The sequence below is a fragment of the Ambystoma mexicanum genome, chromosome 6p, assembly GCF_040938575.1.
Source record: "Ambystoma mexicanum isolate Mex_15411 chromosome 6p, UKY_AmexF1_1, whole genome shotgun sequence".
In the NCBI taxonomy this organism is placed as follows: Eukaryota; Metazoa; Chordata; class Amphibia; order Caudata; family Ambystomatidae; genus Ambystoma; species Ambystoma mexicanum.
The window spans coordinates 803,434,897-803,451,962 of NC_090935.1; the positions used below are offsets into that span (position 1 = coordinate 803,434,897).

At 47.8% G+C, this 17,066-nt stretch overlaps 1 protein-coding gene across 1 annotated transcript in view; it reads right to left on the reverse strand.

Moving 5' to 3' along the window:
- Positions 1-17,066, reverse strand: part of CHD1 (chromodomain helicase DNA binding protein 1) — a 2,212,767-nt gene that overhangs the window by 1,827,920 nt on the left and 367,781 nt on the right. Inside the window, exon 7 of the mRNA XM_069625454.1 lies at positions 4,260-4,519. Within this exon, the coding sequence (XP_069481555.1) occupies positions 4,260-4,519 (260 nt within the window). The remainder of the gene's footprint in view (positions 1-4,259; positions 4,520-17,066) is intronic.

The window sequence follows — 17,066 nt, forward strand, 5'->3', positions numbered from 1 at the left end:
ATAGCTTGGACAGACTTATAGAGCGTGAGCCTCCCTGCTTGTTTAGAGAGAGCATGGCTGTGGTGCTGTCTGTGAGGACCTACACCGTCTAACCCTTGAGATGTTGAAAGGCCTGAAGAGCATTGAGGACTGCCAAGAGTTCCAGGAAGTTGATATATCTTTGGGCAGTAGCGTGTGTCCAATGTCCATGGGCTGTGTGGTGGGGTATCTGTAGTTTGGCTCGCTTGAGCTGGTAGTGTGTGAAAAGGTTTTCCTTTTAACCGGTTGCCCTTGGACCACCAGCAAATAGCCTGGACCAGGGCTAGAGAAACTACTAGATCGTCCCACTGTCCACTTGCCTGAGACCAGTGTTCCGCAAACCATTCCCGCACTGAACACAGGCGCACTCGAGGAACTAAATGAATGCAAGAGGCCTTGATCCCGAGCAAATGCATTGCTTCGCATACAGTTATCTGGCGACCAACCTTGTATTGAGGTACCTGAACAGCATATTTCATCCTCTCCCGTTTAAGGGGAATGCCAGCTCCTCCTTTGTGTTTAGAATAGCCCCAAGAATCTTTTTTATTTGGCTGGGGAATAGACTTTTGCGTATTTAATTTGCAAATTTGAGGGGATTCCTCAGTGATTAGCACTGGCTAATCACTAAGGAATCCCCTCAAATTTGTCCAGATAAGGGTATACTGGGATGGAGTTTCTGCGCAGGTGTGCCGCCACTACTATGAGCACCTTAGTGAATACTCTTGGTGCTGAGGCGATGCCGAATTCAAGTACTCTGAACTGGTAGTATGCTCCAGTCATCCTGAAAAGGGCATTTTTCTGTGCACATGGTGCATTGAAGTACGAAAGTATGCATCTTTCATGTCCAACGTCGTCATGTAGTCTCCCCGTTTCAGGATTGGAATCACCTCCAGGAGCGTGGTCAAGCGAAACGTTTGTGGGGCGCATGGTAACGTCTTTCTTTGGCACAAGGAAGTACCTTGAATAAATACCCTTGTTTACCTTGTTTGCCGGGACAATCTCTATGGCGTCCTCGTCGAGTAGCGCCTTTATTTCCTCCAGCAGTATTGTTTGTTCTTCTGCTGTCATCTTCATCGGTCTCGGCAGGCGGTAGGGTGGTCTTTGTACTACAATAACCGCCTCTCACGGTAGACAACACCCACTGGTCTGAAAATATCCCCTCCCATGCGTGGGTGAATTGGGTGATTCGGCCTCCTACTGGAGTGGCATGTGAAGGTACCTGAAACGGCATGTCATTGTTTGGGAGGGGCTGAGACTCTCCCAGGTGAGTTTCTGCCCCTGCCTCTGACCAGTTTGAAACAACCACTTTGAAAGTTGGACGAGGAACCTTGGTCTTGTGACTGGTCCCAGGACCCTCCCTGAGAGTAGCCTGAGGAGCGTTGCGCACCCTAGCCCCGAAATCCTACAGTTTAGGGAACCCAGTTGGAAATAAGGTCTGTTAGTAAACTGCCCAAGGGATTTAAAGAGTGTTGTACTCGTCCTTGGCACTCCTGAGAGAGTCCTCTACGGCCTTCCCAAATAATACATTTGGCTCTATTGGCATTTAAGAGGGTTGCTCGAGCCTCTAGCTTAAACACTGACTGCCTGTTGCTTAATGATGGCTCCCTCTGCTATCTTGCATCCTGAGTTATCCCCCACATCAAGATTGTTCTTCAGGATGCAGTTCTAGATTTGTTTGCCCTTTGAGGTGGTTTTAAGCAGTTGAGCCTTTAGTGATTCTAGGACTTTCTATTTGTCGTTCCAGCTCATCCCATTTGTGGCAGCCATAACTAGCTACTAGTATAGTATTGTTAGCAATTCTTGTATGCTGCAGAGGCGGCGATCTTTCTCCCAAACGTATACATCTTGTTGTTCTCCTTGTCTGGCGGGGCTTCTGCTGATGGTAGGGGAGTGCCTGCCCTTTTTCTGGTGGTAGTGACCACTAGGGAATCTGGTCTGAGCTGGCCCCAATATACAGCGGGTCATTAGGTGCGGGTCTCAATAGCTACTCTATCCTTGGGTTGACCGCCCTGGTAAAATAAGGCGTTAGTAGGGATTGTTGGACAAGTCTCTGGATCGATATCAGGAAAGGTATAAACTGGGTGGTGGCCTTCTTGTGCACCAGGATATCTTCCACTCAGTCCTTGTCGACCTGTGTCTCCGGAGTGTCAGTTTTGAAATGTTGCGCCGCCTTTAGCAGCAGTTCGTTTTACTGGTTGTCAACCGGAGAATCTGCTACCGGCTGGTCCGCCGACTGTACTATGCAAATGTCAACAGCGTCATAAAATTAGTCTTAGCCATAGAGGTCACCCTGAGACCCTGGGCCTGTTTGGTCGTCATAATATGAGTCCAGAGAGGGGTCTTGGAATGCTTAGGGAGGAGTGCCTAGAGCAGAGGTGCTTGGCTGTGGCTCAAGGTGTGATTTTTAAGCAGGGGGTGGCTCTGCTGATGCCCCTGGCTGTGCGGCGTCTCTTAGAACTATCAATTGGTCGGGGTGTCGGTCCACGAAGTCTACGAAACAGGACATTATGCCAAAAAATGTATTACATTGCTCAGGTTTAAAATGGCATGAGGGCGGGAAGCCCGAAATGTCAGGGGCCTGGGAGGCAGTGACATCTAACAAGCGTGGGCGAGGGGGGTGTGGTAACCTTATCGCGCAAAGCCCCAGAGAGGGAGTCTGTGGGGTTAGAAAACTCTGCCTAGGTGTCCTTTGGGGTCAAGGGCGTCAAAACTTTTTTCGGCTACCTTGCTTTGAGTAGTGAAGCACCAACGTGTTTCTTAATTATCGCTTGCATTTTTGGCGTTTTCATTGGGGACGCCGAAATGGCTTTCGCCGCCTGTTCTTCGGTGCACGAAAGAAGGGCCTTTTTTATGCGGTTTCCGAACCGATCTTCGCTTTCGGGAACTGGCAGGAGGCAAAAGTGCGCGCGAGGGCCCAGAGGACAGTGAGGAACCAGAGGCTTCATCCCTGGTCACGACATGGGCCTCGACACTCAACGGTGTCACCAAGAGTCGGTCAATGGATATGTCCTTAGTGTGTTTGAGAGGGCCCTGGCCGTCTTCTCCATCACAGGACTGCTGGCCTGCTTCTCTGAGTCGGGGGCACGCACCTGGGGTTCTGACAGACCCTGAGACTGCCATTGCTGGAGTCTTCCATTAAGTCTATGGAGGCCTCGACCTGCATAGCGTGAGCGGCCCAGCGTTTCATCTTCCAATCCTTCAGGGTTTTAGGCCGGAAAAGATGGCAGGATTTACAATCCTTTTCGGCGTGATCCCTCGGGAGACAGTGATTGCACACTTGGAACATGTAATTCCATGGGACTTTACAGTGACAGGAGAGGCAATATTTAAATGGAGTTTTGTCCATTATATTTTAAAAGGGCAGATGGGCGAAAATAGAAGGGGATGTCCATGTCTGCGACAGACTACGATGGAAGGAAAATACAATATGAGCGATCTTGACGCGTGAAGGACCATGGGTACAGTACACGTCACACTAGGGATAGTATTAATAAACGCATCCTGTCGATGTCTGTTTTTGAGCTTCAAAAATAAATCTTTTAATACTCTGCGACTTCCACTAGATGTCGGACTATGCAGAGCATGTGATCTACGCAGATCCACAAGCTCCAGAAATATATATTCAAATATGAAGACACTCAACCATTTCCTGGACCACACTCGTGCGCTGACATATAGAGCCCAAAACTCACGTGGAGCGTAGAAAGCAATTTTATTCAATAAGCACAGTAAGCAGGCAGCAGAGGGTGCATGTAATGTGTTTCGCCACCAACTGGTTATAGCACCTTCATTGAACATTCCTTTATTTTTGGACTGTTATACTTGGCTGTTTGGGTTGCTATTGAACCTCATTCACACCCCTCTTGAAAGTGTAACCTTCCCTCAATACACGTTACCACAAAAGGAGGAGGCTATGCTTGGTTTACTGAGCCTGTTTGCTCTTAGTTTGTAGAAGTGTGAGGACTACGTACGCTCTTAAGCTTCTGTTCATCCTTGTAGTCCTACATGGTAGAAGTTAATTCGTCCCACCCATCTTAACACAGCACATTGCATTCCCACAGATATATAAAAAAAAAGAAGCACTGTGTTAAAGTGACCAGTGGCATAAGCATACCCAAACAGCAAATGACTAAAAACAAAGTCCCATTCCAGAGAGCAGAACTACACAATAACACATTTAGGTGCAGGAGGAAGATTAAGGGGGAGAACGTTTAAAACATGTAATTTCAAAAGATAAATACCTCCTTTGCGTCCAATGCGCGATTCCATAACTCTTTCAATTGTTTCAAACTCATCTTCATCAGGCTGTGGAACATCAGCCCCACAGGCTACAAGCAAATCATCAGAGTCTGTTTTCATTTCTTCATCTTCTTTGTAACACACGTTTGAGGCAGTTTGGCGACGTGATATTCTCTTGTCATAATCGTCATCGTCTTCCTCATCTGATGAATCCATGCATCTCTTTCTTGGTCCAGAACCTTTGCCATGTTTCGACTTAATTCTTAAAGTAAAGAGTTGCAGAGAGTTTACAAAGAAAAGACTTTAAAATCACAAAATATATTTAATGTCCTAGAGCATAAGGACTTTGAGGAAAAATACCTGGCATACACGGTCAAAATAGGCTGCGGCTACTTTTCAATTATGTTGCATAAATAAGACCTGAATAGCTTGAATAACCACCTGAAAGTCAAATGATTGATTGAAAACAGTGCAATGTGTCAGTTAGGGAGATGTTTCAAGTGTCCTGTTGAGGGCTTTGAAAGACTAACTATCCTCTAGTTAGAGACAGGGGATTTACAAAGTTACAGACTACCCAATGGAAGCTTGACAGAGAAGCCAACCTTCACTTTTAGGATGTGTATGAGATGGTCAAAGAACAGTTGGTCAACCCAGAAGCACACAAAGTATTATTCACTTACTGAAAACTATACTCTTTAGTGTAAGGTAAAGATCAAGAAATACAAAGTTGTATGCATGTACTAAAGATAGCCTATGTATTTTAATAATAGTAAATGGTCTATAAAACACCCACAACACATTTAAAGCCCACTAGGAAAATAGAGGCTAGTACAATCTTAAATACTTTAAATGGCTTCATAAAGTGTTGAACTGTGATTTTTACACCAACCAAAGAACAAATTACTTATCAACTGGTAACATTCTTTCGAATGGATGTTCCTCCAAAGTATTCCACATCTTTGACATGTAATGTCCACAGCTGTGTACTTTGGAAATATTACGGCAGAGGGCGTCCTGCGTCAATGGTGTCAGGTCGAAGTCCCTCAAAGGCCTCCGTCGAGGGCGATGTCACTGCATGTTATAAATGGGACGCACGGCGCCGTAGCCTCAGTTTGTTTTTTCCTCCATAACATGTGACATGCACATATCCAATGCCTGCTTGACTGCACAGAGCCTTGCAGAAACGTAATTTGCAAAAGCATAGGAAATTCTACAGTCGGGCAAGCTGGGAGGGCGATGTGGAATACGTTGGAGGAACATCCAATCGAAAGAACGTTAGCAGTTGCCAAGTAACTTGTTCTTTGAATGGATTGTGTCCTTCAACGTATTCCACATCTTTGACAGACTCCCAAGCAGTACCAGAAAATGGAGGAGGGAAAAGAATTTAGAGTACCCAATCAGATGGCAGAATAAAGAACCGCCTTACCAAAGGCCATAGCTTGACCATGGAGTGTATCCAGGGAGTAATGTTTAACAAAGTAGTGGATAGAAGCCCATGTGGCTGAATCACAAATATTCTTATTAGGAACTCCCTGCTGCAGGGCTGTGGAGAAGTAGCCACGCCACTAGTGGAATGAGCTTGTAACCCATCAGGAGGGTCCTTGCCCGCCAATCAGTAACAATCAGTAATGGCGAGTATTATCCACCTGGACAAGGTCTGTTTGGTAACAGCCTGGCCCAATCGGCGTCCAGCATACCCCACAAAGAGTTGATCGTCCACTCTGACCCTGGACATCCTAGGAATATAAAAGCTCAGAGCTCTCCTAGGGTCCAGCCTATGGAGTCGCTCCTCTTCCTTACCAGGATGAGTAGGAAGATAGAAAGACGGAAGAACCACTTTGTGGCTTAAATGAAATTCAGACACTACCTTAGGTAGAAAGGAAGGACGTACGCTCAGTACAATCCTATCCTTGCCGAACACAGTAAAGGGCAGCTTAGATAAAAGTTCCTGCAATTCACTCTGCGAGCGGAAGTAACCGCATCCAAGAAGACTGTCTTGAAAGAGAATAGTCTCAAAGGACAAGAGTACAAAGGTTGAAACGGATCACCCATCAGGAATTTCAAGACCAAATTCAGATCCCAAAAAGGCACCTGCAATGGAGACTGTGGGAACACATTAGTGAGCCCTTTAAGAAATTGGGAAATCAAAGGAATCTTAACGGAATAACATTCTTCAGACGAGCACTTGAAGATAGACGGCGCCGCCAGGTAACCCTTAATGGTACCTACTTGAAGGCCCCTGTGGGCCAAAGAAAGCAAGAAAGACAGAACCACGGGAATGGAACACTGAAAAGGATCAACATTTTGACCGCTGCACCAGTCGCAAAACTTATGCCAACGGTACAGGGCTTTGGTTGCCAGCCGCCTGGCCGAAAGCAACACCTCCATCACGTCATCCGCAAAGTCCCAATCCTTATACCTCAACCTTTCAGATACCAAGCGTGAAGGTTGAGAGTCTTCCTCTAGATGGAGAACCACACACACACCCCCACCCTCCCCTGCCTCTTGCAATAAAGCAGATCCTATCGGTAGGGAAGACGGCGCGGAGGGCAGATGGACAATTCTAGAAGGTCCGGGAACCAAGCTCTCCTGGCCCAATCCGGAGCAATGAGGATCATGTGGGCTCCGTAACCACCTTAACACTTGAGGAATAACGGGGACTGGAGAAAACGCGTACAGAAGTGAGAATGACCAATCCACTACGAATGAGTCTTCTAAGGCTCCTCTCGGAGGAAATTCCCTTAAGCAGAAGCTCTTGCACTTCTGATTAGCACTGGTGGCGAATAGATCCACTTGAGGGGGTTACCCAAAGGGCGGTGATCTCCAGAAGGACTTTGTGAGAGATCGTGCTCTGCCTGCTCAGAGCATCCGCCGCCGCATTGTCCTCTCCGGCCAGATAAACTGCTGAGAGCGAAATCCCCTGCTGGATTACCCAGAACCAGAGCTGCATTGCCCCTCTGCACAACGGGAGTGACCCTAGCCCCCGCCCTTTTTTGTTGAGGTAACGCATGGCCACTGTATTGTCCGTCATGATCAGGACACTCTTCCCCCGCACAGATGGCAGAACAGCCTTCAGGGCGAGCCTGATGGCCCTCAGCTCTAACAGGTTGATGTGGAGTTTGGACTCCGACAGAAACAGACAACCGCTGGCGGTCAGATCGTCGGCATGAGCTCTCCATCCTGTGAGGGAAGCATCTGTCACTACAATCACTTCCGGCGAGAGTGGCCAAAACGGCTCCTCCTTCATCAGGTTCCCCTCGTTGGCCTACCATAGAAGATCCTGGGAGACGGATTAAAATCTGAACGGGATCCGACATCTTGCCTGAGAACTGTGACCACTGCATCTTGAGGACCCATTGCAGGGATCTCATCCTCAGCCTGGCCTATAGCACCAGAAAAATGCAGGATGCCATGAGGCCGAGCAACCTTAAGAATTCGAAAGTCAGGAGACGCTGGGCATGTTGAAACTTGTCCACCATCTGCACAATGTGATGAGCCCTCACCTTGGGAGGGCAGCACTTCCAAGGACGTGTCCAACACAGCCCCGATGTGCTGGAGCTGTTGGGAAGGTGTCAGATGCGACTTCTTGAAATTGAGTGAGAAGCCCAGCTTGTGGAGGGAGCGGCAGGTGAGACCGAGATGATCTGTTGCTTGCTCGGGAGAACGCGCACGGATCAGACAGTTGTCCAGGTAGGGGTAGACGTGAATTCCCCCCCTCACCTGAGATACGCTGCCATCACCACCATCAGCTTGGTGAAGACCGTCAGGGTGGAGGTCAATCGAATGGCAGGACCCAAAAGTGCAAGCTGCCAGCCTCAAACCTCAGGTACTCTGTGCTTTGGATGAATCGACACATGAAAGTAAGCATCCTGTAGTTCCAGAGACACCAACCAATCCTGGAGACTAAGGGCCTGTAGGACTTGATAAAGAGTGACCATCTTGAACTTGTCCTTCCTGAGAAGCTTGTTCAACCAACGCAAGTCCGAGATGGGTCTCAATCCCCCATCCTTCTTTGGAATAAAAAAATATGGGGAAAAGCATCCCTTGTTCCTCTCAGCTACATGCACCAGTTCTATAGCGCCTTTCTCCAGCAGGGTCAGGATTTCATGCACGAGGAGCGGATCTGGAAGCTTCAAAGAGATTCCCCGGTGGATTGTCGTGAGGCTGCTTTAGGAAGGGAAGGCAGTAGCCGTGGGTTATGGTATCCAGAACAAACTCATCCGAAGTAATAGCTCGCCATTCTTCAAGATGCTGAGACAGTCTGCCCCCAACTTGCGAACCATGGAACATGGCCTCATGACTGCTTTGGAGCGGCTGCGGCAGCGCCTGAAGGCAAAGAGGCAGCTGCCTGAGCCAAACAAATGCGTGCCATCAAAGGGCATGTTCAAAAGACGGGCTTGCACATCCGGAGCAAAATCAGACTTCCGCAACCACGCAAATCTGCGTATAACGGTGCTCGCAGCCATGGACTTGCTAATACTGTTGGCCATGTCCAAACCCGACTGAAGGGATTCACACATGGCATCCTTGCCATCTTGCACGAGAGCAAGGAACCCCTCCCCCTTTCTTCCCCTTCAAGAATATGCTCAGCCCCAAGATGAACAATTCCACAGTGTGTGTAAAAATCTTGCCAAGGAACTAGTGGAGTTGGCCGACTTTAGCGCCATACTCCCTTGCAGTAAACAACTTGCGTGCCCAACCGCCGCAACGTTTGCCCTCCCTATCACGAGGGATGGTAGGGTACGCCGCCTGCCTCGAGGTGGCCGTAGCCGCCTGAACCACCAAACTCTCGGGAGTGGGGTGAGATGAAATGTAGCTGGGATCGCTACCAGAAGGGCAGTATTTTTTTGTTGGATGCCGGATTTGTTGGATGCCGGAAGAGATTCCGGTGTCTGCCAAGCAGCCGCCACCCTTTTCTGCAACGTCAAATGAAAAGGTAACACTGGGTCATTCCTCGAGCTGGCGCCGGGTTGTTTTTGTATGGTGCCGAGTCTTTTTCGCGGCTTTGTGTGGCCGTGCCGACTTCTGTGGCGGTGCTGCTGGGGCCAGTGTAGATAATGTCGAGGAGGTTTCTCACGTGATTAGGTGCGGGATACAGGAGATGCCGTGGAGTCTGAAATTAGGTGATTAGGGGGAAGGCTTAAGTTTCGCGTTCTAATCAAGTCGCCGATTGGTGGTGATTATACATCTGGGGTTAACGTGTTCCCTTGGACACGTTTTGGAATGTTTGGGAACTTTAGTGTTTCCCTATAATAGCACGGTATATATGCTGCACAGTTTTTCCACATTGTTTGTGAAATGCTTAAGTCACGCATTTGTACAATCAGCTGCTTAACAGCTTGTGGACGCCCAAAGGACGCTGCGTAACATGATCACGTGATGATTGTGTGCGTTAAACGCTCCAACAGCTCTGTCAGTCAGATGCACGTTTTCTGTCCCCAGAGAAGGTCCGGGAAAGTTTGAGTGCGTGATTTTACCCGTGGATAGTTCCATCGCATCAGCGGATGTCAGCTTCAGGTAAGTTGGGCATACATTCATGCCTGAACACCGTGATTACCTTAAGTAAGTTAGTCTAATTTAATTGGATGCATCTTTGTTGCCCATTTGGCATATGCAGCTATTTAGCTGATATATGCTTTAAACACGGATTGTTCCGCTTTGATAAGCCCAATTTAGCATCATTATTGTAATGCCCATTTGGCTTTCCTTAGATAATAACCAACTTGACCCTAAATCATGACACTAATTATATCACAAATCTTTCTTTGTTAAACTTTTTTTCTTAAATCCTTTTTTACACTCTTCCTTGCTGAGAGTACAACTATTTATTAGTTTTGTTCTTCTCTTTCTTTTTCTTCCGCTGTGGCTGCCGAAATAAGTCACATCCAGGCTCCATTCTTCCTGTAACTGCAGCATCTGCCTCAAAAAACATCTTGTGAGGTGCGTCACCAGCACCACTCACAGTACCATCGTGACTCGGTTTTCTTGTGTAAGACCATTGTTGGCCTTCGACATCTTTCCTGATTTTCTGACTCTGATTTTGCAATCTCACATGCAAAATATGTGCTTTGACTCCTTGACAGAGGGTCCCTGATTTCTTCTTCTCATTTTAAAACCCCTACAGATTGGAGCACCAAGTGCAGCTATCTGCCAAGCAGGAACTCTGATTTGAACGCTGCCAATCTTTATGACAGCGTTTTCAGTTCTTTATAAATACACACCACGGATTGACTTGTTGGTGGTTCCAAGGTTAGTGTATGGGGTTGTCTAAAAAACTGTACAGACTTCACAATTTGGGCTGTCACTCCGTACATGGTTTACGCTTCTCTTTGCATCACAATTGGTCTGTTTCGAGTCATGATCTATTCCAGCCTTGTCCAGGGACACTGATCTCTGTTGGTAGCACTCCCTACACGACGCCTTTTGTTAACCCCAGATATATATATTTGAGGGTATGAGCAGGACAATAGTAGATTATTCTACTCCAAATTTGAACACGGTGAAGTTATGCATTTGCACTTTCTCATTTTTTCTTCCTCTCCACTGTTCTTATATCTCTTTAGGGAAAATTATGTGTTTATACTGGTTTTGTTTTTAGAAAATATATTATCATCTCCTGATGAAGACGTAACACAAACAACGTTAACACGTCGAAACCGGTAGAGAAATCCAGGATAAGGCCATTTGTGAAGATCTTCCATTCTTTGCCTATCCTAACTGCTGACCACCTACAAAAACCACTGTGGCCATGCTCTTTGTTTTGCACAAAATATTTCTTGTAGAATAATTGAATTGTTGATGAATTGTGATATTTGTTATGTGTTTTATCTTGTACTTATTGATGTGTACGAATTAATTTATGTATGCCGTATGGATGTGGATGAATGTATGAATGATTTAATATTATGGATTTTATGGAACGATGTGTTTTTTTAAAAAGAATTCTCCTGCCATGTTAAATAAATAATTGCTTGAGTGCAAATTAAATTGTGGTTAAACTCACACAATAATAAATGTATTATGCTTAATAAAACCCTTAATACGAGCCTTTCAAATTGTATCCTCTGGATCTTTTTTCTGAGACTAGTTTTGATGCCAATACCCTAATCCAGAGAGCGGGGATTCCTGCGCCTTTCAGATATACAACACTGGGTCAGAGGACGGACCTTGATCCAAAATATTCATTAGGTCATCCCGAATAAAAGCTTCAGGAGGACTGGACCAACCAAGATATTCAGTGACCCTGGCCCATCAGTCTCCTATAGGACGACTCAGCATGAGCTCCAGGCTCAGGCCGACCAAACACCACCTCAGGAGAAGTGTCCAAGCCGCAGGCATCAGGAAGAGATTGCATGAACTCTTCCAATTGACTATCCCCTGAAAAGACAAGAGCCACATCAGGCTCAACAGGGCCAAAATCTAAATCTGACCTCTCCTCATAGATGTCATCTAGAGGGAGGTAAAAGTCCTGTCTCGGGAAAGTAGAGGGTCTTGAGTCCTTAACAGGCCTCTCAGACTTGGAAGTAGGCTTCCTTGGAGGATCCACAGTACCAGCGATCTCCGTCAGCAAATTTCAGCCAAAAGGCCCCCAAGGCGTCGAGGGCACCGATGGCTTCGGTGTCGCCGACGGCTGCATCCGATGGACACGGCACCGACGGAGTCGACATCAACCTCAAGCCCTTACTAGGTTTCTGCGGTCTTGCTGGTGACGTGGACCGAGACCTGGAAGCACATCTCTTGCGACCCTCCAGAGCGTTGTCCGAATGGGACCTCGAAGGTTCCCGATGAGGATCACGCTGAGGACCTGAGCCCGAAGGCGTAAGAGCCACGGATCGAGACCGTTCCTTGCCAGCTTCATCAGAAGGCGCGGACAGAACTGTGCCCTGGGATTGGAAAATTGCCAGCATCTGCTCCCTGAAGGCAGCCCATTCCTCCGGAGTCGAGGACTTATTTTCTTAGAGCCACTTTCCTTGCAGCGCCATCTTCCGAGGAGTGACGGCGCTTCCTGGACTGCTGAGACGAGGACGACGAATGGCGGGAACCACTCTGGGACCAAGATCCCCGGGACCCCTTCCGACAGAGTCATCTTTCGAATCGTCGGTGGAAATCCCATTAGATTTACGGGACTTACTGGGTTTAGAACCCCCATCTACCAGAAGCTTCCCCTTACGCTTCTGCAAGGCCTTAGCAGTCAGCAACTGGCATTAAGAACAGTCGTCGGTGTCATGGCTCTCGCCCAAGCACCACAAACAAATGCAATGCGGGTCGGTAATCAACATCTTAGACTTGCAGTCCAGGCAAGTCTTGAAGCCAGACCGCAGAGTCGGAGGGGTCGAAGAAGACGACATTTTCCCCGAGGAATACACGAGGTACGCTGAGTCTCCGAAGCAAACACGTTTTCAGAAAAAACTGAACTGAGGCTACGGGCGCTGTGCGTCCCATTTATAACATCCGGTGATGTCGCCCTTGACGGAGGCCTTCGAGGGATATCGACCCAACGCCATCGATGCAGGATGCCCTCTGCCGAAAAAGTTTCTGAAGTACAGAGCTGTGGACATTACATGGCAAATATGTGCAATACGTTGGAGGACACAATCCATTCGAAATATAATTAGCAGGGGAGTAGTAAAGATCAACTGTCTCACGAAACACAGTAGCAATATGTATCGAACACATCTTACACTTAGGTAATTTTCTAAAGAACATTTAAGGAATTTAAGAAATGTCACCAAGTTGTCCCTAGAAACCAACAGAACAAAATAGTTCAAAAGTATTAGAGAGTTCCGGGGGAGCTGCAGAAGCAACCTTCTTCCTCAGCAGACTGGCGGGCCTCGGCAGAGGAATGTAGCATTCAGGTGGATTTTCCAGATGTCAATAAGTGGCAGGTTACAGAGGTGAATGTTGGGGAGATTTTCCTCAAACCCGGTAGACAGGGTCTTTGGGTAGGTCTTCTCACCTGGGTACCAGGGATTCCTAAAGTTTCACCAGACTCTCCAAAGTGGCAGTGCGGCAGAGCAACTCAGGTGTAACTCTAAGATGGTGAGAGAGGTGGTAACAGGGCTAACAAATGAGATCATCCGCAAACTACTTCTATCAAAATATATTCTTTGGATAGAAAAAGGCAATAGATCAACCACAACATTAATAGGCAAGTGCACTGCACAAAAGAAATGTGTAAGGACCACTATATGTAATAATCCTGTTCTCAAAAGTACAATACAATGTCCTTCCGAGTGAAGAAAATGCAGTAGAAGACAAGTAAAATGGTTAGCGTGAAAGTAATAGTAGGTAACAATTATGGCTCATTGAGAGGTAACCACAGAGCCCTCAGGCAACCCACTATTATCCTCTATGCCAACCCCACCTCTATGTACCTTACTGATATCACCAAATTAGAGAGCGGTCAACGGGAATACCCCAATTTCCTCACCAACAAGTACCCACAATGGTTTAGACACATTAGGTGATGCGGTTCCATAATTCACAGTGACATTTTAGCTGCAGGGAGAATACCACATCTAACAAACACAGCAAACAACATCATATGTTAGGAAGAAATGTCTTTTCTGTGCTAATTCTCCAACCTTAGAGACCCCCAGCTTAATTGCTGGACTCCAGGCTTAAACATTTTTACCCCAGAGTGAGTGGGACCTTTTTCTCACTCACGCATGCGTTTTCCTGACTATGATTTTCTATGTTCCTTACTGTTTTATGGAGTCTGGTAATCTCCATAGGCATCTGCTTTTGCATTGCGACACACAGCACCTTTTTGCAGTACCACTGAGAAGTCCCCTGGACTTCTCTTAATGTTCAACTACATTTTCTTGGGTGAACTAGGGTTCCCAAGAATAGTAAGATGACCCCTGTCTGTCTTACCTTTTGCTTTATGGGTCCAGCACACACCACCCCACGTGGAATGCTGGGGGGGTAACGGGGAGGGGGGGGGGGGTGGTTACCTAGTAATTCCTTTAACCCATTCCTCATGTAACATTTTGTTACACTAACTCACTTGAATGGCTGGTGGCAGTGGTTTCTTTTTTACTACCTGGCGATGTGTATCTGCAGGCTGATACCTCAGCTGAAGTGCTGCACACAAGGGTGACTATTTTCCCAAAATACCCCCCTCCCCGCCTCCAGTCTTTTCTTCTCCATTTCTTATTAGTTTCTTCAGGGCTTTTACTCTGTTTGCATCAGGTTTGAGTCCTTTGTGTAGTTTGCCTTCGGCAGGCTTCAGCCCTGAGGCCCGCCCAGGCTCTGGAAAGCAGAAGTGAGGGAGGGATCTCAAACTTCCCTTTCCTTTGTCTCTAGGCGTGCCCGAGTTAAAACAGTTCCTATTGGCCGGCTGGCTGTCCCGGAGGACAGACACCCTGCAGTATGACTGATAGCATAGGGCTGTGAATGAATGGGAACTTGCATAAAATGTGAGGTTATAGGGACTAAGAGTCTACCACTATAGGAAAACATCTGAAGCAGAAGACGAGAGAGGAAGCCAGCAGCACCCTCCTGGACCGTGAAGTGCCTGTTGAAGCCCTGCAGCTCTGCTGACTCGAGAAACTATTTTGGCGCAACCCCTGACATGCTGCGACTTTCCGAGGCTGCAGAAGCCCAATACCCAGGGTACCTCGACCACTTGTGAGGGCATTGTCTTCCGAAGTCCAAATCAGGCCAGATCTTCGTAGGCATCCAGAGAACCCTACAGAAGCAAGAAATCTGCATCCAGAGTCCCCTCATCACCAGAGTCCAGTACCGGGGGATCAAGGAAATCCTAACGGGAGCTTTCCGTTCTTCTTTGGAGCTGAGTAAAAGGTACCAAAACCACTAAGCTGCTGAATCAACGGTAATCCATTGCTGCCGAGTCCCTCTCTCGAGTGCTGCCACAGGAGCACACCGGCCGTCCTCCCTTTCGTCACCATGATCAAGGACCAGGAACAAAGGTCTACTGCATTGCAGCCTGAAGGCAGCCAGCTGGAACACTTAATTTTCAAGGTATTGTGGGGCTTGGGGGATTTTATCCTTTTGCCATTTGGGGTGCTACCTATCTTTGGGAGTGCGATTTAACTCTACACCAAGTTGTCTGCAACTTACCTGCATTGTCCTTCCAGCTTGTGCTCCTCACGAGTTGCAGCGATTTCTGTTTTGAACGCAGACTATTTAGGAACATTTGTCTAAGAACAGCATCAGAACTTTGACTTTGTCCATTCACTTTGGCTGTCCTGGCTCCCTAAAGGCCTCCTTCGGAACCTATTGGCTTTGCCAGTGCTAAGAAGTACCTCGTTTGAGACCCCGACCTCAAAGTACAAGGTGCCTTTGCTGGGGTTTTCGCAAGGACCGACAATGATTTGGCAGTTTAAGTACTTTGCCATGGTCTTTGTGAGTTCCTCATCCATGGAAGAGTGGAACAGCTCTTTACCCTCGAAGGGGAGATCAAGCACCTTGTCCTGAACTTCCATCGAAAACTTAGTAGCATGCAGGCGTGCTTGGCGGGAGATGTCTAAACCGACCATAAGGCATTGTCTACATGATGGGCCAAAGCCTCAAGTAGATCCAGCACCAGAACTCTGGCATCGAATAAGCCGCCCTTAAAGTCTTTCAAACTATCAGGAGGAATACAATCCTGAATCTATGTGAGCTCCTTCCACAGCTTGACATTAGCAGCCGCCAGGAAAAACTCAGTATTAGCCTTACGCAGCTGAAGAGCCCAATTGGAAAAACCCTTTTTCCCCCCGTGGCGTCATGAAGCTGAAACACTGCAGTGGAGGATCTAGAGGCCAGCTTCAACTGGAACGTAGCTGCTGCCACCACCATTGATGAGGGGAGTGGACATGCAGACAAGGATATGTCTGCAGACGCGTGTAGCTTTTAGCAAGCATCAATTTTCTTGTTTAGGTGTTGCCCGGAATTTGTTTTTTACCCAGACCTTGCGGGCTTCAGCCAGGACATCCTTTTGGAGGAACAGGACAGTGCACTCCTGTGTCGACAGCGTAAAGGCTCCTGAAAGTACCCCTTCTTGTGGAGCCGGAGGCTCAGGTATTGGGAGGTCTAGCAACGCCATCATAGCCACAAGCCGGTCGTGCAAGGCTCTAATGGAGCATACGGGTTGTCGCTCTCCTGGTCCGCTTGATCCTCATCCAGTGAGGCAGGAGCAGAAACCTGATCCGCTGCACGGGTCGCCTCAGGCCCCGTGGGCAGGGTTGACTGCGCAACAGGAGTCTTTTCCACAGGAGAAAGTGGAGGCAGTGGAGGAGGCGGCCCCACAGGAAGTGGCAGAGGGATTGCTAGAGCAGGAGCCGGTTCAGGCGGCTTAGGATGGATTTCCTTAAATAAATCCTTAAAGTACGCCTTCATGGGATCAGAATGCATCAGCGTCTGAAACTTGCCAAAAAACACATCTTCAGAAGAAGGTCTAGGCACTGGAGTGGGCAGAAGCTGCCCAGAAGATGCATACCCCCAGGATCGCAAAGAGGGTGGTTGCCAGGATGGTCCTCTACCAACTGGATCTATGTAAACCAAGGGAGCGAACGTAGGAGGGAGCTAGACTGTGTGGCAGCAGGGTCCAAGCAAGCCAATCCATTGGAGGGCGTAACGGGTTCTTATTATCCACAAAACGTGTAAAGGGTTGCACAGCCCCAAAGACAGGCCCCTCAGTACCAGCCGCCATGAACGTTGGTCCGAGAAAATGGCCACCGTTGACTACAGGGGATGGACCGCCATTTTTTAATGCCTGAGGTGAACTGCGTCACAGGTGCCAGCGAGGGTGTGGTCACCAGAGGAGAATCAGGGGACTTATGTTCCATTTTAGCCTTGTGACA